The sequence below is a fragment of the Schistocerca serialis genome, unplaced genomic scaffold (assembly GCF_023864345.2).
Source record: "Schistocerca serialis cubense isolate TAMUIC-IGC-003099 unplaced genomic scaffold, iqSchSeri2.2 HiC_scaffold_1400, whole genome shotgun sequence".
Classification (NCBI taxonomy): Eukaryota; Metazoa; Arthropoda; class Insecta; order Orthoptera; family Acrididae; genus Schistocerca; species Schistocerca serialis.
This window is the reverse complement of record NW_026047626.1, coordinates 5247584-5270809: the sequence shown is the minus strand read 5'-3', so window position 1 is coordinate 5270809 and position 23226 is coordinate 5247584. Positions and strand designations below refer to the sequence as shown.

The following is a 23226-nucleotide window of genomic DNA, read 5'->3' as shown; positions in this document are numbered from 1 at the left end:
TTGGCAATACGTGTAGCGACATTCCTCTCAACAGCGAGTAGTTCGCCTTCCGTAATGTTCGCACATGCGTTGACAATGCGCTCACGCATGTTGTATATGTGAGCCCTATAGTCGTTACATAATTGTGCAACTAACAAGCAAGAATGTACAAATAACAACACTGTGTCGTCCGTTCACTATAACAATGCATTCTTAATTTCTGTTTAACATTCTTCCCCAGCTTCTAGACTGGATATCTAACTTCAAAACATTGTTGCATGTTAACAGTTTCTAAGTGTGACAAATTGTACCAGTAGCGTGAAGCAAAAAATTTTGTAGCAAAGACTAAGTTAAAAGATTATCTTTCAATAAATGGTTTTACATGTGATATGTGGTGCTATCTTTTACCCTTTCTAGTGCGCAGAGTTTCGATTTCAAAGCAATTATCATGTTGTATACTTCGGTAAGGAATGCTGAAATTTTTCTCATGGTTAACATCTATGTTATTTTTCTCTGAGCCAGCCAGCGCATGTGGTTGCCTCTGGCGCGAGTCATTGTCTGTCTCTTTGTTGGCGCGTCGTTATTGGGATTTGGAGATCTTACTTGTACAAATTCACCCTGTCGAGAGGGCCCTGCCCTGTTTGAGTCCCGCCAGTTCCGATGAAATTCAGGTCTGTCGTTATGTCGGTAGTTTCCATAGTTTCTTTTTTGTCGGTCATGTGGAGGAGAATTTCTCCCGGAATCGTAACTGCACGGTGGACCGTGGCGTCTGACGTTATTCTGTCTCCCTTCATAATAATTATTTTGGTTCCCATATTGCCTGTTTCTCTGATTGTCTCTGTGATAGTCATTACTACGGAATTGTGATCTTTCTCTGTAACTATTATTACTCTGGCAGTGGTTGTCATGCGGGTGGTGTCTGTTTTGGTCAGGATTTGCGTTGTAAGAATAGCCTTGTCGTGTCCAGTTATTGTTTCGGTCGTCACGGAATTGTGACGGGTGTCACCTGTAATGATTGTTTTCCTGTATTCGGGACCCGCGATTGTCAGTGTCAATTTCCACTTCTTGTAACAGTCCCTGAAAAGCTTCAATGTCGTCTTTGCAACGTCCTGCCAAAATAATATGTCGTAAATGTTCAGACAATTTTATTAAGAAAATGCAGATGAGTTCTGAGGGGCTGTATGGGTTTGACAGGTACTGATTCTTGTGCAATATATCTTCAAAATATTTGACAAGACTGGAAAATTCAGATTGTTCAAAGTGTCTCATCATGATGGTGCTACGTATTACGCGATCTTGAGTAGCTTGAGACCAATATGCTTGGAGGAAGGCATGATAAAATTCTCCTTCACTGTGACAATCTTGAACGACCGATCGCATTCTTACAATCGGTTCATTCTGTAAATAGCCACACATAAATTGTTATCCTGTGTTCTAATGACCAGTTGGGAGGAAAACAATGAGTGAGTTGATGAAGCCACGCTTGTGGATGAATGTGGTTACCAGAATTCTTAAATGTTTCGAATTTACGTGTAGTAATAAATAGCTTATATTCAAAATCATCATGTCGGCGAGTCGCATGTCGGTCATTGTTACGTCGTTTCGGCGGTTTTATCTCAAAATTCGGTGTTCCTTGTCAATTTCTTTCATAATTTCCGAAGTGCCCTGTGTTATTATTTTGCGGCTGTTCCGTATTTTTAAGTCCCTCTTCCTGTATTGGAGCGCGAGTGTCCTTTGAAATATATAATTCTTGTATTTTTGTCAACTGATCTAGTACTTCCCGGATTTCTCTTTGGTGTTGCGTATTAATTTGATTCTGATTTTGTGGAATTTCCTAATTTGTTCGCATTCTTCTGTGTCTTTAAAGACTACCGGTCTTGTGTCATTCAGATTATCATCTACCTTCGTAGATGAATTATTTAGCTGATCCGAAAGTTCGACTACTTTCCCTGATAATGAACTAATTTCCTCCATGTGTCTTTCTGAACCAATTTTCAGAGTATCTACTGTGTCCTTTAAGTTTTCCTGAGTTTTTGCAAGTAGCGCAATCGAATCGGTACAGGCAACTAAGTCAATTTTAGCCCGCAAGGTCTCATGATTTTCATGAACAATAGTTTGCAGTTCTTTTATGGCTCCTTCGTGATTCTGTAATGCATTTTCATGCCGCGAAAAAATAGGTTGAAAATGCTCACAAATTTGTGTTTTTACGTCATTACAGACTTTTTGACATTTCGATTCGATGTTATGTAACTCAGTAGTTAAATCTTCAGGTGTTTCTTCAAGCCTGGTGTCTAACGTTTGAAGATCTTGTTCCATTGTATCTAACTTTTGAAGATTTTGTTCCATTGTGTCTAACTTTCGAAGATTTTGTTTCATTGTGTCTAACTTTTGAAGCTTTTGCTGTGTTTGTCTCTGATTTTGTTCCATCGTGTCTAACTTTTGAAGATTTTTTTCCATTGTGTCTATCTTTTGAAGCTTTTGTCCCATTTGTTATATTAATTGTAATAACAATGCAGTGGTGTCTGAAACATGTTCCTCAATGCTTTTCGACAGTGAATTTGCACCGGCAACATTCACATTTTGATAACCACCAAATGGGTCTTGACTTATTTGAGAAAACGGTGAGGACTCAAAACCTGAATCTACAGTATTTGCGAGATTGTGTCCTGTCATTTCGAATTCCTGAGGCGAGCTGTTGCCGACCGGTCGATCGATAATGCTTCCCTGTTCACTAATTGATTCACGGTCTACACCATTATTTGCAGCTCGCTCCATTTCCCTATGCACAATTACCAAGTTACTATGTTGAACATTAGTTAATTCATTAAACGGTGGCGCTAAGACACTGTTTTCGTCTTCACTGTCATTTCTCAGTTTACTTTGGAGTCTAGTATTACGGTTATCACACTCCATTATTGTCACAATATTTCACAAGATAACACAGAAAAGCACAATTTGAAGAGCAAAATAAGAAAACACATTAACATGGCATTGAAAATAATATCTCGTTAATTGCAAGCGCAGCTGCGAAATACTTGGTACAAATCTACAGGCATGCCACAACTGTTTTACTGTACAACAATAAAAAACTACAACTACAATGGAAATTCTCTCTATAATTATGCGCTAGCAATAAACAATAGCTGCAGTAATTACGGAAACTACAAGAAAAAATCAGAAGATTCCAGTGAGGTATCCTCGGCTAAGGGTCGACATATGAAACGTCCCCTTAGAAAAATTAATGAATTACTGTGCTGATAAACCTATTACATTATTTGATTTTCAAACAGCTCAGCAGAACTGAACATACTCAGACATTTCGCTCTTTACCTATTCTGATCAACACTAAACCGGCACACAATATTTTTAGCGCAATGCAATCTGACTTTCAATAATCCCTACAAAAGAATGGCCCTGACCAACTTACCTCACATAAATCTTCGTTACTCGAACTACTGCAATGCAGCGAGCGCCACTACTGCCAGCTAAATAAAAGATTCTAACTACTGAAGCCACTAACTACTGATAGGGATAGTTAGCAAAAGAAAGATTTTGATAGAGAACAAGCAATGTTTGTACCTTAATAGTGTTCAAAATTCCTATATATATACAGCAGTTCATGGCATCCAGTCTTACAAATTTACTATCTCTGATGGACACACGTCCAGATCATTCGCTCTCAAAACTCCGCCATTTCTCTGACCACATCCCCCACTGCTTGCGGCTCACCTCCAACTGCGCAGCGCTACGTGCTGTTAACAGCCAACTGCTCAACACTACAATAACAAATTCCAACAATCCAAACCAGCCACAGACTGCACACAGCACAGTCAGTGATTTTCATATAGAGTGCTATGTTGCGTTACCAACATAAAAACTTAAACAGCCTACTTACAAGGGGTATTTATCACAGGTCTACCTGAAACTACTGAAATGAGACAAGGTCTTCACTAGAAGTTTGTCCTGTATTGTCTTTTTAAAAGTACAAAGTCCGCCCAAACACTCAATTCTTCGCCAAAAATAACTATCTGCCTATTGTTAGGATTATCGCATTCACGTATATATCACACCCATTTAATAGTAGCCACCATAAGTACAGATTTCTCTACCTGTTACGACTATTAAAGAGTAAATCAGCATTAAGAAAGTTCAACGGTGTGTATCATTTCCAATATAGACTTTCAATAATGCACAGTTCACCAATATCTGTAGCTGAGAATTACGGTTACATACCACGCCAAGTGGAATTTTTAAGCTCATCGGAAGAAAGTCGCAAAAATTTCTTATCTTCTGTAAAAGCTTTTTTGCCACCCAATAACCATCATTTTATGAACCACTCTGCTTGTTAACGGCGATTTCCCGAAAAGTGAATAAATTGGGATAAGTCTCATGTACAGGGGTGGACATTAATAAAACCGACAAACTGAAAGGACTGATTCCTGACTGGTAATGAGGGAAAAAAGGTCCTATGAACATGTGTCCGGGAACGCGTCGTTGCTACTGTAGCTGGCGCTGACGAATGACAGTTCCACTGACCACGTGCCACGTGTTCCTCGTACCCGTATGTCGCAGGCTGTGTGACTGCAGCATGGTCTGGTATTCATGCCGGGAACTAGCACAGATTGTGATTCTATAGGGCAAAGCAAATGGGAATCGTAGAGAGGGAGCTATGCCAAAACAGTAACCCTCACAGAAACCAACTATATCACATAACATTTGAATCCCTTTTTGGGCGTTTGTTTGATCACGGATGAACGTGGAGGACTGTCCGTACAACGGATTTGGAGGACCGGCTTCTACAGGCTATTGACACGAACCGTACTACAATCTCGTGGCTAGTGTCCCACCAACACAGTGTAAGCCGAAGTACAGTTATGTGTACGGAGGAACGTAATAGGACTTCTTCCGGAATAGTCTGCCTAGGCTGTTTGAGGGTGTGCCTTAGGCAATACGATAGGTTATGTGGGTTTTGCATGACGGAGCACAAACCCACTTCTGCATTACACTTTGTCGACACCTCAAGAACATTTTCTTCGGACATTGGATAGGACACAGTGGCCCTGTAGCGTGGCGTGGCTGGATCAGCTGACGTAAACACCATGGATTTTTACGTCTGGGGGCATCTGAAAAGCATTGTGTGTGCTGAATCAGTTCCCGATGTGCTGACGCTTCAACACTGTGTCCGCCGCGACGCCTCTAACACTATTAGGAGAGAGGCTGGAACGTGCGAAAGAGTGCAGCTGTCCATGATGCGACCTGTGGACGCGTGCACTGCATCCTATGGAGGACACTTCAAACATCTCTCGTGGCACGGATGCGGTGCTGCTCTGTATTGTGTTCCAGGACGATTTGTTGCCGTAGCACGCACACCGTCCATTTCCAGACACATGTTCACAGGACACTTTTTCCTCCATTTCCAATTAGGAACCCATAGCTGCGTGTGTCGTTTTTATTAATGACCACTCTGTACATTTGTCTTAACGCCATGAGTAAAGATTTTGGTTCTACGAACTACTTGGCCATAAACACATCATACCATGTATTTCAAAGTTCAAATGTGACATACCTTCACTCACTCTGACAGAGTGACAGATCAAAATAATGATGTGGACACATTACTTTTTGAAAGCTCGAAACATTACATAACTTACACTCTTCAACAAAATACTGCTTAATTACTATTTGTTGACTAAGTACGCATTTTTAAAAATAAGTATCATAGTGTCTGAATGTTGACTGTAGTGGGAAGTTGTAAATTTTATTTTTTAGACAATTTTAAATTTCTCCCAAATTATTTCAAGTAAGAAACTGAGAATGCTACAACACTAGTCGGGAAGACTATAAAATATCACATACAGGGTGTTTAACAAGGCAGTATAAATTTGAAAACTTAATAAACCACGGAATAATGTAGATAGAGAGGTAAAAATTGACACACATGCTTGTAATGACATGGGGTTTTATTAGAGCAAAAAAAAAAAAAAAAAACAGCCAAACTACTACCGTGACGGGTGAGAGGTACTCCGATATGTTACAGAATCGCATCATTCCCAGCCTGGCTGATAAAAACCTGCTGGAACGTACGATGTTTATGCAGGATGGCGCTCCGCCCTATATTGCTAGACGCGTGAAAGATCTCTTGCGCGCGTCGTTTGGTGATGATCGTGTGCTCAGCCGCCACTTCTGTCATGCTTGGCCTCCCAGGTCCCCAGACCCCAGTCTGTGAGATTATTGGCTTTGGGGTTACCTGAAGTCGCAAGTGTATCGTGATAGACCGACATCTCTAGGGATGCTGAAAGACAATATCCGACGCCAATGCCTCACCATAACTCCGGACATGCTTTACAGTGCTGTTCATAACATTATTCCTCGACTACAGCTATTATTGAGGAATGATTGTGGACATATTGAGTATTTCCTGTAAAGAACATCATCTTTGCTTTGTCTTACTTTGTTATGCTAATTATTGCTCTTCTGATCAGGTGAAGCGCCATCTGTCGGACATCTTTTGAACGTTTGTAACTTTTTGGTTCTAATAAAACCACATGTCATTCCAAGCATGTGTGTCAATTTGTACGTCTCTATCTACTTTATTCCGTGATTTATTGAGTTTTCAGATTTATACTGACTTTTTGATCACCCGGTAGATCGGAGTATGGGAAATGAGTATTATTTTACAGGTCGGTGTGTAATTTTCCCACACGTGGAAGCATGTGAACACGACAGCTTGGAAAGAGGAAGGCAGCGTAGAAAAGACATAAGGCCCGCTTTTGAGTGCTCTGTAGGGAGCCCAGGCTACTGAAGAGACCTCTCCCCCTGTCCTAAGTGCCAATGAAAATCCCCACACAATTCACTTCCTGCTTTTCTTAAATCTTTGTAGCAAAATTGAAGAACTATGTAAACGGCAGACAAAACTGAACGTCTGAAACTACAAAAATCATACATAAAGTCTACATCTACATCTACATGGATACTCTGCAAATGACATTTAAGTGCCTGGCAGAGGGTTCATCGAACCTTCTTCACAATTCTCTACTATCTCGTATAGCGCGCGGAAAGAATGAACACATATATCTTTCCGTTCGAGCTCTGATCTTCCTTATTTTATCGCGATGATCGTTCCGCCCTATGTAGGTCGGTGTCAACAAAATATTTTCCCATTGGGAAGGGGAAAATTGGGGGTTGGAGTTTCGTGAGAAGATTCCATCTTTTAATGATTTCTACCCCAAATCCTGTATCATTTCTGTGACACTCTCTCTCATATTTCGCGATAATACAAAACGTGCTGCCTTTCTTTGAACTTTTTCGATGTACTCCGTAAGTCTTATCTGGTAAGGATCCCACACCGCACAGTAGTATTCTAAAAGAGGACGGACAAGGGTAGTATAGGCAGTCTCCTTAGTACGTCTGTTACATTTTCTGAGTGTCCTGCCAATAAAACGCAGCCTTTGGTTAGCCTTCCCCACAACATTTTATTTGTGTTCTTTCCAATTTAAGTTGTTCGTAATTGTAATACCTAAATCTTTAGTTGAATTTACGGCTTTTGGATTAGACTGATGTATCGTGTAACCGAAGTTAACGAGTTCCTTTTACCACTCGTTTGGATGACATCACACTTTTCGTTATTTAGGGTCAACTGCCACTTTTCGCACCATTCTGATATTTCTTTCTAAATCGTCTCGCAGTTTGTTTTGATCTTCTGATGACTTTATTAGTCGATAACGATAGCGTCACCTCCCCCTCCAGACGATCACCCCCACGGGACTACAAGTCCCACCGCCACACCTTCACCTGCCCATGCTAGGCAAAATTTTTCTGCCTGGCTCATGTTGTACTATCACCGTCAGAGGGTGGTACGGGACTACAAGTCCCACCGCCACACCTCCAAAGTGAATTGCAGTGACGCAGTCACTGCCCTGTGGAAATTTACTGCCTCACCGACACAGTTAGACCGCAATAGACCGGTGATGCTGTATTGTAACATATCACCCCGGACTACAAGTCAATTAAAAAAAAAAAAAAAAAAAAAAAAGCGTCACCTCCAAACAACCGAAGACGGCTGCTCAGATTGTCTCCCAAATCGTTTATGTAGATAAGGAACAGCAAAGAGACTATAACACTACCTTGGGGAACGCCTAAAATCACCTCTGTTTCACTCGATGATTTTCCGTCAGTTACTACGAACTGTGACTTGTGACAGGAAATCGGAAATCCAGTCACATAACTGAGACGATATTCGATAAGCCCGCAATTTTACTACGAGTCACTTGTGTGGTAGTGTGTCAAAAGCCTTCTGGAAATCCAGTAATACGGAATCGATCGGAAATCCCTTGTCTTTAGCACTTAGCACTTCATGTGAATAAAGAGCTAGTTGTGTTTCACATGAACGATGTTTTCTAAACCCATGTTGACTGTGTGTCAATAGACCGTATTCTTCGAGGTAATTCGTAATGTTCGAAGACAATATATGTTCAAAAATCCTGCTGCATATCGACGTTAACGATATGGGCCTGTAATTTAGTGGATTACTCCTATTACCTTTCGTGAATATTGGTGTGACTTGTGCAACTTTCCAGTCTTTGGGTACGGATCTTTCGTCGAGTGAACGGTTGTATATCATTGTTAAGTATGGAGCTAATGCATCAGCATACTCCAAAGGGAATCTAATTGGTGTACAGTCTGGACCAGAAGACTTGCTTTTATTGATTCTTTTATTAAGTTTCGAATCAATATCTATATTCCCATATCTTACAGCTCTACAAACTAGACAAGCAACGTAGTTCAAAAATATTTTCGAAATACCAATATTTTACAAATTCATACTCTCTTTGAAAACTGTTAAATCTGTTTACGAAAACATCTTTTACTGAAACAAAACTTACTTCCTAACAACAAACTTTTGCATAGGTGAGTTAAAAGCATCACTTTTAAACTGAATTTCCCACATAAAGTTTGGATGACGTTTAGTCCATTATTACTTAACGTTGTTTCTCTTTTCTGAAATTCACTGGGACCTGAAATAGGGATTTATTTGCTCTTCGTCCAGCGTCAGTTTTTTCGCCCTTCCAAAATATTTCACAATCTTTCGAATTTGATCTGTAGCAGTTGAAATAATTTTGTTATGCCATCTAATGGGTAACGTGCCACCGAAATCCATTATGGTCTGCTCTGGTTACTATTTATTACTAACATAAAACAAATACGTTGCCCACTAAAGCAAAAAATTAATTAAATTTTATCCACTGGTGACTGAACTTCTGTCCAGTGTACAAAATATTTTGCAACTCCATTTACTTTTGTCTGCCAATGCCCTTGCCACAGTGGTAACGCCGGTTGCCGTCAGATCACCGAAGTTAAGCGCTGTCGGGCTGGGCTAGCACTTGGATGGGTGACCTCCCCGTCTGTCGAGCGCTGTTTGCAAGCAGGGTACACTCAGCACTTGTGAGGCAAACTGAGGAGCTACTTGACTGAGAAGTGGCGCCTCCAGTCTCCGAAACTGACATACGGCCGGGAGAGCGGTGTGCTGACCACATGCCCCTCCATATCCCCATCTGGTGACGCCTATGGGCTCAGAATGACACGGCGGCCGGTCGGTACCGTTGGGCCTTCATGGCCAGTATGGGAGCAGTTTCGTTTCCTATTTACTTTTGTCTGCCAAAATACTCATTGGGAAACCATTCTTAAATTATTTCTAAGTATCACATTGTTCAGTAGCAGTAATTTCCCAAGTTCCTGCATCCCCTAAAATTTTAAGTAATAAAACCTATCTTTTCTATCAATAAATAATGTAGCAACGAAAACAATCAATTTTTGACAATGTAACGCAACTGGATATCTAAAAAAATCTACTTACCACGCGACAGCAGAACACCCACACCTAAAAGAAGGTCATAATTAGGCAAGCTTTCGGAGCCAGTGGCTCCTTCTTCAGGCAGAAGGGTTGAAAGGGAAAGAAGAGGGGTCTCTAAATAATTTCAAAAATTTTTTCGATTAACACTACCAGAAGGATAAAATTAAAAAAAGAACTGTCTAATTGTTATATAAGCGACTTCAGATCACTCAGTTGCAAAATTACATTCAACATCATCAGTGATTATTCAGCTGTTCTTCTCTATGTCAGACAATCTACAATCATGCTCATACAAACTACCCTCTACATTATTAACTGCATGAGACAGCTGATGTAGGATAGCTTCTGTTTCATTCAGTCATACACACACATTCTTTTCAAACTGTACTTATTTACCTTTTCGTACCGATTCTACTATAGTAACCTTTTTCATTACTTTTTACACATCACCATTTAATGTATGTAACCTTTATTTTCTTTCTCGAGCTATTCAGTTAATTCCCTCTCTTAATTCGATTTTTACATCCTCTGCGGACCTCTCACATTTGGTCTCAACATGAAAAATCCTTTCCTCAGATTTCTTACCAAACTTATGTAAATGTATCCCAAAATTTGCTTTAACCTAGACTCCTGGAATTCAATATGTCCATTAACTTCATATTTGAAACTACTGAGTCAATAGGTAAACAACTTATATAACTGTACCGCTGATCATTTTTCTGACTGCTGTTGCTGGATTGTTGCTCAGTTTCATGACTGATATTATCAGACTGTTGATCAATCTTATTGTTCTTTCCTCTAGCCAAATTACTTATTTTACTATATTGTTCATTTATTGTGATTATTAGTTTCAAAAACATTTCCTGAGCACTCTCAGGTTTATATTCCTCATGTGTCGAACTGTATGGCATCTTTATGGTCTTTGAACAGAGTCGTGAGCCGTCTCCCAGTTTTTCCTGTATGCTAAGAGGGGCAACTTTAGAAACTGAGCTATACAAGACCTATAACATCATCTATGCTACAGGACTTCCCCCAATGAGTCCAACTCTGGGATGCTATTCCAATTCAGGACAGCCCTGGCAATAGTGATAATGTAAGGGGGGAAAAGAAACTGAAGATGTGAAGTTCGTGTTGGGTAGGGCAAACCATCTGAGTAGTTCGTGCAGTAATGTTGACCACAGTGATGTGGTGGTGTAAAGGTTAGTGTGTCTGCCTAGAAGACCCGGGTTCACGTCCTGACTGTCGCAAAAATTTTCAATTCATTTCTCCTGCTTCCACCATTATCGTAGATAAAGGTGAGACTTTAATGTCTCGGGGAAAATTTAATTATAAGATCTGTAAGACATAATTAAATGTGGCATCAAAGACAAATCACAAAATATATGCGATTTTGGTGAAGTTCAGGACAAAGAACATCTTCTACAATGTTCCAACCGTTCGACATATGTGCCCTTGATGAACTGCGTCTTGGCAATAATGATGCACTTAACATGGCCAATACTAGGCTGAAAAACTGGAAATGTAATTTTCCAGTCTCTAAAAAGTAAAAGGTACATGTGCCACTGTGTAAATATTTATTCACAATTTTTTAAAATGTAGCCTACACATATAAGAGTGTTACAAAATGTGTCTCAGACACATTTTGGGACAACTGGTGCCATTCTACTGATCAGGCGTGCACAAACACAAACAAGTGCAAATCAGAATCGTTAAATACTGGCTAAAATGATCACCTTTGACACTGACCTGCTAAATTTACACACCTTGTCTGACCTGTAGGGGAAAATATGATCTACAGAATGAGTTGTTCCTTTCAGCTCTCAAAATCATGAATGGAATGTGTATGTGCTACTGAAACATACCTGAACTGTTTTTATGTCAATGATGAGATTCTACAGTTATGATTTTGGGCACATAAACAACAAAAACTAATGAAAGAATATATTTCATCGAGTTTTCAAGTAGACCCGAAATTTAATTGGTGTAATACTGACATGTAACCAAAAATCTGAGAAGAAAATTTTACAATTTAAAACCCTCATATAGCCATTTGATGACATTTACCTACGGAATTTGAAAATAATCACTCAAAGTGCAGAAAAAAGCCACACCCTTAAATTGACCTGGCGTGGTTCAGGCAAATTAAATACTGTTTTAAGAAATGATACTGTGATATGTCTGAAATGAAAAATTTATAGTAAATTTGTGTAACCAATTTTGAGCTAAGACAGTGAAGCAAAGACATTTAATTCAAAACGATTAAGGAAACTTAGTACACCACAGCAGCAATTGCCATGTGTGTTGGATGTTAGTAGAAGAGTGAAGAAAATAAGCAAGTGAATAAGAAAACTTACTGAAGGAGTAGATAGGATTGTGATGATTGTGCATATAAAGTGAAATGGAGCTGAACATGACACATAGTAGCTAAATGAGTACTAAACAGATCAACGAAAGTCTTCGCTGGATTCCAAGACTCAAGAAAATAGAGAAAATATCCTAATGGAAGAAGGATAGATAAGAGAAAACACACAGGTCCAGCAAACACGCATATGAATATAAACTCTATTTCTTGGAGAAGTCTTGGGGAGGCCTGTATCCGTCATTGGACACGAAATGCCTAATATGATGATGATGATGATGAAGTCAGTCCTGAGTTGCATCATAAAACAGGAGAAAAGGGACCAAACAACTATGTTTTGAACTAATTCTGTAAATCAATAACAATGTGGAAAGATGTGCAGACTTGTAGAATTGAGAGTAGGTGACAAAAATATTGTATTATTGTAGCAATGAAATATAGGTCACTGATATTAAAAGAGCTGCCTGCGATTTCAGTTCGTATTGTATTACAGCGACTGGTAAATTAGTGCAGCAGAGATTTTGTAACCCATCAAACACAATATCACAAGTACTTTCAGGTACCAATGTTAACAATTTATCCTTATATTTCAGACTAGTGCGAACAAATATACTCTGACATATATCACTGATAATGAAACATCAAGTTAATTTTGATCACTTACAGGGTAAACACCTGTGGTGTTTCTAACATATAGCGTGTGTATGAGTTGTAGCCTAATGCTGTACCCGCAGTGGAATTCTCACGTATACAAATGATTAAAAGGGCACTTCTATTGACAATCTACGCCTACAGATTTGCGTAAAATGAAGCTTGGTATTGTGGTTTTACTTTGCTTCATTTTAGCAATCAAACCAATTACTGCTATTGGGATGCTACTAGAATGAATCACAGCTTGGATACCATAAATGATTTATTGTCGAGAAATATATAGAGTACAAAAATTCTGTAAATATGGTAGATCCCACCCTAAATGTGATTTCTAGATTGGCGGAACATATTTTTCACTTTCCTGGGAGCATGTCCCGCTTTATTAGATGGACACGAAGTTGCCTGTTACTGATTAGCGGTGAGAAACGGATGACGTGCGCCTTGACAGACACTTTCGGAAAAAGCTCAGTTGACAAGTAAGTAGAACTCAATCCATTTACTGTGAGTGTTTCCCTAACAGCCTAACTCAGGAGCTGATGATGATGTCGCTGTTTGGTTTGTGGGGCGCTCAACTGCGCGGTCATCAGCACCCGTACGAAGTACAAATTTTTATAAAGCCCAATCTAGCGACTGTCACGAATGATGATGAAGATGATGATGATGATGATGATGATGATGATGATGATGATGATGATGAAATGAAGGGTACAACACAGACACCCAGACCCCGGGCAGAGAAAATCCACAACCCAGCTGGGAATCGAACCAGGGACCCCGTTATCCAGAGGCAGCAATCCTCGCCACTAGACCACTAACTGCGGGCGCAACTCAGGAGCGTGTGTCACCTACTGAAGAACCAACGGCATTTACACTGCAGCAACGATTTGCTCATGTAGCTGCGGTGCAGAAGAGGTACATGACGTACATGTAATTCTCTGCCTGGACAGTGGATGCTATACGCTGTCCACAAACGTCCAAGGCTCAAATTTCGTCAGTGCAAGACATAACGCAACTCAACATTTCTGTTTTCTCACCAGCGCGAAACAGAAATCCGACCCAAGCATTCTTTCGTAAAGATGCATTTCAATGTGTGTCAGACTTCGCAGAACGGTAAAGATTCATCACTCTACTAAAATGAATAACAACTCTGTTCACAAAGGAACGTCTTCACACCTCCTTGTGTCACAAGCAGAACGTCTCAAAATGTAGTCCCCAGGTTCTCCGCTGTAGCTCTTACCTGTGAAGATTATAGGTTGATCCCCAGAGGGAAGTATCTTCGATCAGTCTCCAAAGGAAAGTGAGTTCACGCCATATGCCCTCTCTCTCTGGGAACTTGGCGTCTATACCTGCGCTCAGACGACGAATCCCAGTGGCCGTTACAGAAACATTGCCACAACAAGGGCATGAATCTGCTAACCAATCGCCTGTAGCTCATACTCCATTCAAAAGACCTTCTGGAATTTGGTGCTTTTTGATGGGAAGTGTGCCTCGTCACTTGCCATGAGAAGATACTTCCCATATCAGCTGATGACTGTTGCCTGTGACCCTACACATTCCTTCCCATAAAAAGTATGTGTTTTCGTATTGTTCCGACCCCAACGCTTTCACCGGGTACAATATTCTGAAATTATTTTTCGGATCACCAGACGGCAACCTTCCACCTGCACCGTCCACCGTACAGGATTTCTGTTGCGTCAGCGTTGTAAACTGCCACCTCCCTAATTTCCCCCGTCGCCTCAGGGTAGTAAATATCTGGCTCTGCAGAACACCACTACTCCCCACCCAGCCCTTCTGTAGCCAACAGCAGCTTCTAAGGAACGCATTGTGCACGTCGACCTTTCTGTTAGCACCCAACTCTAATTAACTCCCAGACAAGCAGTACTCCAGTAATTCATCGTATGTGGTGGTAGCTAGCATCAGTGAACGACATGATCAATAACCCGATTGTTCGTGGTAAACAGTGCTGTAATGAACAGAAGACACAAAGAAACTGGTACACCTGCCTAATATCATGTAGGACCTCCACGATCACGCAAAAGTGCTGCAACACAACGTGCCCTAGGACTGTGAAGTAGTGCTGGTGGGAACAGACACCATGAATCCTGCAGGGCTGTCCATAAATCCGTAGAAGTACGAGGAGGTGGAGATCTCTACTGAACAGCACGTTGCGAGGCATCCCCGATACGCTCAATAATGTTCATATCTGGCGAGTTTGGTGGCCAGTGAAAGTGTTTAAACTCAGAAGTGCGTTCCTGGAGCCACAATGTAGCAATATTGGACGTGTGGGGTGTGGCATTGTCAAACTGGAATTGCCCAAATCCGTCGGAATGCACAATGGACACAAATGGATGCAGGAGATCAGACAGGATGCTTACGTACGTGTCAACTGTCAGAGTCGTGTATAGACGTGTCAGGGGTCCCATATCAGTCCAACTGCACTCGCCATCAAACACTACAGACCCTCCACCAGCTTGAACTGCCCCCCCCCCCCCTGACATGCAGGGTCCATGGATTCATGAGGTGGCCTCCATACCCATACACGCCCATCCACTCAAAACAATTTGAAACGATACTCGTACCACCAGGCAACATGTATCCAGTCACCAAAAATCCAACTTCAGTGTTGACAGGCCCAGACGGGGCGTAAAGCTCTGTGTCGTGCAGTCATCAAGGGTACACGAGTGGGCCTTCAGCTCTGAAAGCCCATATCAATGATCTTTCGTTGAATGGTTCGCAGGCTGACACTTGTTGATGGCCCAGTACTGAAATTTGCAGCAATCTGCGGAAGAGTCACACTTCTGTCACGTTGAATGATTCTCATTATTCATCGTTGGTGACGTTCTCACCTGATCTTTTTCCGGACACAGCGATGTCGGAGATTTGATGTTTTACCGTATTCCTGATACTCACAGTACACTCATCAAATTGTCGTACGGGAAAATTGCCACATCATCGCTACCTCGGAGATCCTGTGTCCCATCACTCCTGCGCCGACTATGACGTGACGTTCAAGCTCACTAAAATCTTGATATCTTGCCATTGTAGTGACAGTAGCCGATCTAACAACCGCGCCAGACACTTGTTCTCTTATATAGGCGTTGCCGACCACATCCCCACATATTATCTGTTACAAGTCCTTGTATTCGAATATGCATGCCTATACCAGTTTCTTTGGTGCTTCAGTGTATGTGACCATAAGTATACTGAATAAAGAAATAATAATGCTGAGAATTGAAGTTCGCAAAAGGCAAAGCATAAGGTGATAGCTACAGCCACCTCATGGAAAAAGGCGTCGATCATGTAAGAAAAAATCCATAAAGTAATTACATATGCATATATAACTGTTGCCTAACTACATGTTTTTAAAAGAAATCTGTTTACAACTTTCTATAAAATTGCTTCCACTTACACATAATGCATGCACTTATGTAAATTACATACACAAGTTTATCAGTATCATGTGAGCACAGATTGCAATTTAAATTGTGATTACCAATAAATGATATACTTTCAGATTTTTTTATGAACACATAAAAACATTATATGCAGTTCCTCGTTTAAAATATGTCTACTGAAAAAGATTTGTCTCAGCTAATAAAGTAATAAATATCAGACCATGTTCAGTGGGATGTCCAGATAATTAATGCCTCACAACGTTCTTTGGTTATGTAGTAATATCCCAGAAAACGTTACTATACGTATATTACAAGTTTTTGAGATTGAGTGATGTCTATAATACATATTATGTAGTGTGTGTGACGTTTCCAAATGAGTTGTTGTTGTTATTCTTCCTTTTTTTGTACTGAACTGTAGACCTAATCGTAGTAGAAACTTAAATGACAGTAAAAAGCTGAAGGGTAAACCTATAACTGTATCAGATATCAAGCAACACGTAACAAACACATATGCAATTGGAAATGCTCGTAAAATATTTTTGTGTGAAATATAATTTCGTGTGATGAGATTATAATGTATGATTGGCTAATAATGAATCATTTGTTTTTTATAATTATAACAGAGAGTGCATACAGTTATCAACAAGAAAAGGTTCATAATCAACAAATCGTTGTATATACTTTCTGACCTTTCTCTTTTCTTCTTACTGGATTGCTTTATAAGGATTATTCTGTTCCAGCCCCAGGAAGTGTGAGAGCTGTGAATGTAGTGCCTTTGGTGTCTGGTAGACAGCTGAATGTTACATGGCAGCCTCCGCTAAATTCACAAGACAAGTCACTACGATACAAAGTCACATATCAGGTATGTAAAAAAACTACCAGTTATTTGATGTAACACGAATGAAAATAATGACTGAAGAATAATTATGGCTAGGGTTGCACACTACCATTCACCAAATTAATATCACACTCATCTAATAGAAGGGGACATTAAACTTTTGTAATGCTGTTCTTTACTCTTATTAAATGGTCACTTTGCCAACAGAGATCTATTCGTCCATTTGTCGCTACCTCAATAAAATATTTGTGACTTTCCTTTCTTCTGTTGTTAAAGAGAGGAATATAACTCGTTTCGTAATGTTTTGTGCCCCCTCCTCATCGACTGGTCCTCCTGAGAAAATTTTCCACTTAAACCTTAACAGAAAACAAATAAAATTTTATTTATGAAGAAATGTGCAATAAATGTGACTGCTTGGTTAGAGTTACCTATTTGATTAGGAGGCTGTGAAATAACGGTAGGCGTGAGGTGCTGACGGATTTAAAACAGTGGAGACAGGCCATGTATTATGCTTGAGTGACCCACTTGGTAGACTTGCCCATGAAAGGCTAAAGTTCTGGGCTTTGAGTATGGTCTGGCACACAGTTTTAAACTGTCAGGAAGTTTCAAATCAGTGCACATTCCACAGAAGAGGGAAAATTCATTCTGTATACTAAAGCGTTGATTTGTGATACCAATAAATTATAAGAAACTCAATTCAGAGGTGCTTCATTAGAGGCTTTCTATGGTGCACAATGGTATGATGTAGTTCTAAAAAGTATTTAACATGTGTTGAATATAACATTTAATTTGTTTTGTGTCACACAAACATTACTTAAAAGCTGTGTTCAGACTGTGAATGCAGACATTTCGGTTGCAAATGAAAGATGGTATTTATTAAAAAAACCTAACAAAAGCAATAGTAATTAAAAGTGATATGGATAGTTAGTATATCCAAAGGCCACACATATTGACGAATTCCTTTCCTGTGCTAACCTCTTCATCTCAGAGTAGCACTTGCAGCCTACGTCCTCAATTATTTGCTTGACGTATTCCAATCTCTGTCTTCCTCTACAGTTTTTGCCCTCTACAGCTCCCTCTAGTACCATGGAAGTCATTCCCTTATGTCTTAGCAGATGTCCTATCATCCTGTCCCTTCTTCTTATCAGTGTTTTCCACATATTCCTTTCCTCTCCGATTCTGCGTAGAACCTCCTCATTCCTTACCTTATCAGTCCACCTAATTTTCAACATTCGTCTATAGCACCGCATCTCAAATGCTTCGATTCTCTTCTGTTCCGGTTTTCACACAGTCCATGTTTCACTACCATACAATGCTGTACTCCAGACGTACATCCACAGAAATTTCTTCCTTTGATATTAGTAGACTTCTATTGGCCAGAAATGCCTTTTTTGCCACAGCGAGTCTGCTTTTGATGTCCTCCTTGCTCCGTCCGTCATTGGTTATTTTACTGCCTAGGTAGCAGAATTCCTTAACTTCATTGACTTCGTGACCATCAATCCTGATGTTAAGCTTCTCGCTGTTCTCATTTCTACTACTTCTCATTACCTTCGTCTTTCTCCGATTTACTCTCAAACCGTACTGTGTACTCATTAGACTGTTCATTTCGTTCAGCAGATCATATAATTCTTCTTCACTTTCACTCAGGATAGCAATGTCATCAGCGAATCGTATCATTGATATCCTTTCACCTTGTATTTTAATTCCACTCCTGAACATTTCTTTTATTTCCATCATTGCTTCCTCGATGTACAGATTGAAGAGTAGGGGCGAAAGGCTACAGCCTTGTCTTACACTCTTCCTAATACGAGCACTTCGTCCTTGATCGTCCACTCTTATTATTCCCTCTTGGTTGTTGTACATATTGTATATGACCCGTCTCTTCCTATAGCTTACCCCTACTTTTTTCAGAATCTCGAACAGCTTGCACCATTTTATATTGTCGAACGCTTTTTCCTGGTCGACGAATCCTATGAAAATGTCTTGAATTTTCTTTAGCCTTGCTTCCATTATTAGCCGTAACGCCAGAATTGCCTCTCTCGTCCCTTTACTTTTCCTAAAGCCAAACTGATCGCCACCTAGCGCATTCTCAATTTTCTTTTCCATTCTTCTGTATATTATTCTTGTAAGCAGCTTCGATGCATGAGCTGTTAAGCTGGTTGTGCGATAATTCTCGCACTTGTCAGCTCTTGCCGTCTTCGGAATTTTGTGGATGATGCTTTTCCGAAAGTCAGATGGTATGTCGCCAGACTCAAATATTCTACACACCAACGGGAATAGTCGTTTTGTTGCCACTTCCCCAATGATTATAGAAATTCTGATGGAATGTTATCTATCCCTTCTGCCTTATTTCATCGTAAGTCCTCCAAAGCTCTCTTAAATTCCGATTCTAATACTGGATCCCCTATCTCTTCTGAATCGACTCCTGTTTCTTCTTCTATCACATCAGACAAATCTTCACCCTCATAGAGGCTTTCAATGTATTCTTTCCTCCCATGTGCTCTCGCCTCTGCATTTAACAGTGGAATTCCCGTTGCACTCTTAATGTTACCACCGTTGCTTTTAATGTCACCAAAGGTTGTTTTGACTTTCCTGTATGCTGAGTCTGTTCTTCCGACAATCATATCTTTTTCGATGTCTTCACATTTTTCCTGCAGCCATTTCGTCTTAGCTTCCCTGCACTTCCTATTTATTTCATTCCTCAGCGACTTGTATTTCTGTATTCCTGATTTTCCCGGAACATGTTTGTACTTCCTCCTTTCATCAATCACCCGAAGTATTTCTTCTGTTACCCATGGTTTCAACGCAGCTACCTTCTTTGTACCTAAGTTTTCCTTCCAAACTTCTGTGATGGCCCTTTTTAGAGATGTCCATTCCTCTTCAATTGTATTGCCTACTGCGCTATTCCGTATTGCTGTATCTATAGCGTTAGAGAACTTCAAACGTATCTCGTCATTCCTTAGTACTTCCGTATCCCACTTCTTTGCGTATTAATTCTTCGTGACTAATGTCGTGAACTTCAGCCTACTCTTCATCACTAGTATATTGTGATCTGAGTCTATATCTGCTCCTGGGTACGCCTTACAATCCAGTATCTGATTTCGGAATCTCTGTCTGACCATGATGTAATCTAATTGAAATCTTCCCGTATATCTCTCGGCCTTTTCCAAGTATACCTCCTGCTCTTGTGATTGTTGAACAGGGTATTCGCTACTACTAGCTGAAACTTGTTACAGAACTCAATTAGTCTTTCTCCTCTTTCATTCCGTGTCCCAAGCCCATATACTCCTGTAACCTTCTCTTCTACTCCTTCCCATACAACTGCATTCCAGTCGCCCATGAATATTAGATTCTAGTCCCCCTTTACATACTGCATTACCCTTTCTATATCCTCATACACTTTCTCTATCTGTTCATCTTCAGCTTGCGACGTCGGCATGTATACCTGAACTATCGTTGTCGGTGTTGGTCTGCTGTCAATTCTGATTAGAACAACCTGGTCACTGAACTGTTCACAGTAACACACCCTCCGCCCTACCTTCCTATTCATAACTAATCCTACACCTGTTATACCATTTTCTGCTGCTGTTGATATTACCCGATACTCATCTGACCAGAAATCCTTGTCTTCCTTCCACTTCACTTCACTGACCCCTACTATATCTAGATTGAGCCCTTGCATTTCCCTTTTCAGATTTTGTAGTTTCCCTACCACGTTCTAGCTTCTGACATTCCACGCCCCGACTCATAGAACATTATCCTTTCGTTGATTATTCAATCTTTTTCTCATGGTAACCTCCCCATTGGCAGTCCCCTCCAGGACATCCGAATGGGGGACTATTCCGGAATCTTTTGCCAATGGAGAGATCATCAAGATACTTCTGCAATTACAGGCCACATGTCCTGTGGATACACGTTACATGTCTTTAATGCAGCAGTTCCCATTGCCTTCTGCATCCTCATGTCGTTGATCATTGCTGATTCTACCGCCTTTGGGGGCAATTTCCCACCCCTAGGACAAGAGAGTGCCTTGAACCTCTATCCACTCATCCGCCCTCTTTGACAAGGCCGTTGGCAGAATGAGGCTGACTTCTTATGCCGGAAGTCTTCGGCCGCCAATGCCGATTATTTATCAAAATTTAGGCAGTGGCAGGGATCGAACCTGGGACAGAAGACGTTTTGATTATGAATCAAAGACGCTACCCCTAGACCACGGATCACTGATTCTATTAATGCCTAAATGATTATGTATTTATTAGACACAGCATGCCTGAAATTAAAGAATGCTCACACTATGAAGCTTCTAGATAAACGGGGAATTACTGACATTAAGACGAACATGTATATGCCTCAGCATTAAGGATGACATCATTTTTCTGAATTTTTGAGATGATGATGCATTCTAGAATCGTATCGGACCTTAGCAACAATAACATGACTATGTGAATCACATACTATCCTAGATAAATTGATGTTTCATAGGCTTAATGTAGTCCGGTGATGGCAAAGAAAGTGTTTCTGAAGAAATTTGTTATCATCGAGTATAGATTTAAGTGTCAGGAAGTCTCTTCTGAAAGTATTTGTGTGGAATGTAGCCATGCATGGAAGTGAAACATGGACGATAAACAGTTTAGACTAGAAGAGAATAAAAGCTTCCAAATTGTGGTGCTACAGAAGAATGATGAAGATTAGATGGGTAGATCACATAACTAATGAGGAGTTACTGAATAAAATTCGGGAGAAGAGAAATTCGTGGCACAACTTGACTAGGAGAAGGGGTCGGTTGGTAGGACATGTTCTGAGGCACAAAAGGATCAGCATTTTGATACTGGAGTGAAGCATGGAGGGTAAAAATCGTACAGGGGGACCGAGAGATGAATACAATAAGTAAATTCAGAAGGATGCAGGTGGCAGTAGGTACTGGGAGATGGAGAAGCTTGCACATGATAGAGCAGCATGGAAAGAAGCATCAGACCAGTCTTTGGTCTGAAGACCACAACAACAGCAACATAGGCTTAATGATATAGCCAGCCAATGCTAACGTCATATCTAACAAAGACAAAGCAGAAGTTTGTACTTAGTAATTCAACCAATATAATTTGGGGACATATTTCTGACTAGGTAGAAATCACATATGAGGTTCCCCAAGGTTCAGTCTTTGGTCCATAATTGTTATACATATATGTAAACGATCTTCCTCCTCAAGAATGAAATTCCACTCCACAATGGTGTGTGGACTGATATGAAACTTCCTGGCAGGTTAAAACTGTATACCAGACTGAGACTGTCTTTCACAGACAGGTCAGAGCACTTACCCACAAAAGGCAAAGGTCTCGAATTTGAGTCTTGGTTTGGCACGCAGTTTTAATCTGCCAGGAAGTTTCAGATCTTCACAATAAGCAGTATTGGTTCTTTCTGTAGATGTCACTAGTATTTTGATCAATCCAAGAATACAAACAGAAATGGAAGAAATGTTTAGGCAGGTTCTTAAAAATATCATCTACTGGCTTCCTGTGAATGGTCTCACCCTCAGTTTTAAAGGGAAGACATATTCCGTTTTGCAGATCTGAGGTTACAATACCAAAGATAAGAGTAACACATGGGAGGATATGATAAACAAGGTGGAAATTTCAATATTCTTAGGTGTCAATATTGATGAGAATTCAAATTGGGAAAAGCACATTTTGGAAATCCTAAAACAACTTAGATCAGCCATATTTGCACCTGGAATTATTTTAAATCCTGGGGAGCCACATATCAGTAAACTGACAACTTCTGTGTATTTTCGGAAAAACGTGCTTTAAGAACAATATGTAGTACTAATTCTCGAATGTCTTGTAGACATCTGATTAAGGAGTAGGGCATTCTGACTGCTACTTCAAGGTATATTTATTCCCTCACGACTTCTGGTGTAAATAATTCACTACACTTCCAAAGGAACAATGCTGATCATAATTAAAACACCAGATGAAAAAAGACATTACTCCTCATTAAGGATGTCTTTAGGACAATAAGGGGTGTGTAGTGTTGCAACAAAATTTTTTATCACTTACCTAGTGATATAAAACGTCTGATAGACAGCAAAATAAAATTGAAAATGAACTGAGAAAGTTTCTCCTTGACAACTCTTTCTATTCTGTTGAAGAATTTCTAT

At 40.2% G+C, this 23226-nt stretch overlaps 1 protein-coding gene across 1 annotated transcript in view; it reads left to right on the top strand.

The window, feature by feature from the left end:
• The window catches only part of LOC126442674 (phosphatidylinositol phosphatase PTPRQ-like), a 402005-nt gene that overhangs the window by 243382 nt on the left and 135397 nt on the right, over window positions 1–23226 (top strand). The window contains exon 10 of the mRNA XM_050090726.1: window positions 16975–17096. Within this exon, the coding sequence (XP_049946683.1) occupies window positions 16975–17096 (122 nt within the window). The remainder of the gene's footprint in view (window positions 1–16974; window positions 17097–23226) is intronic.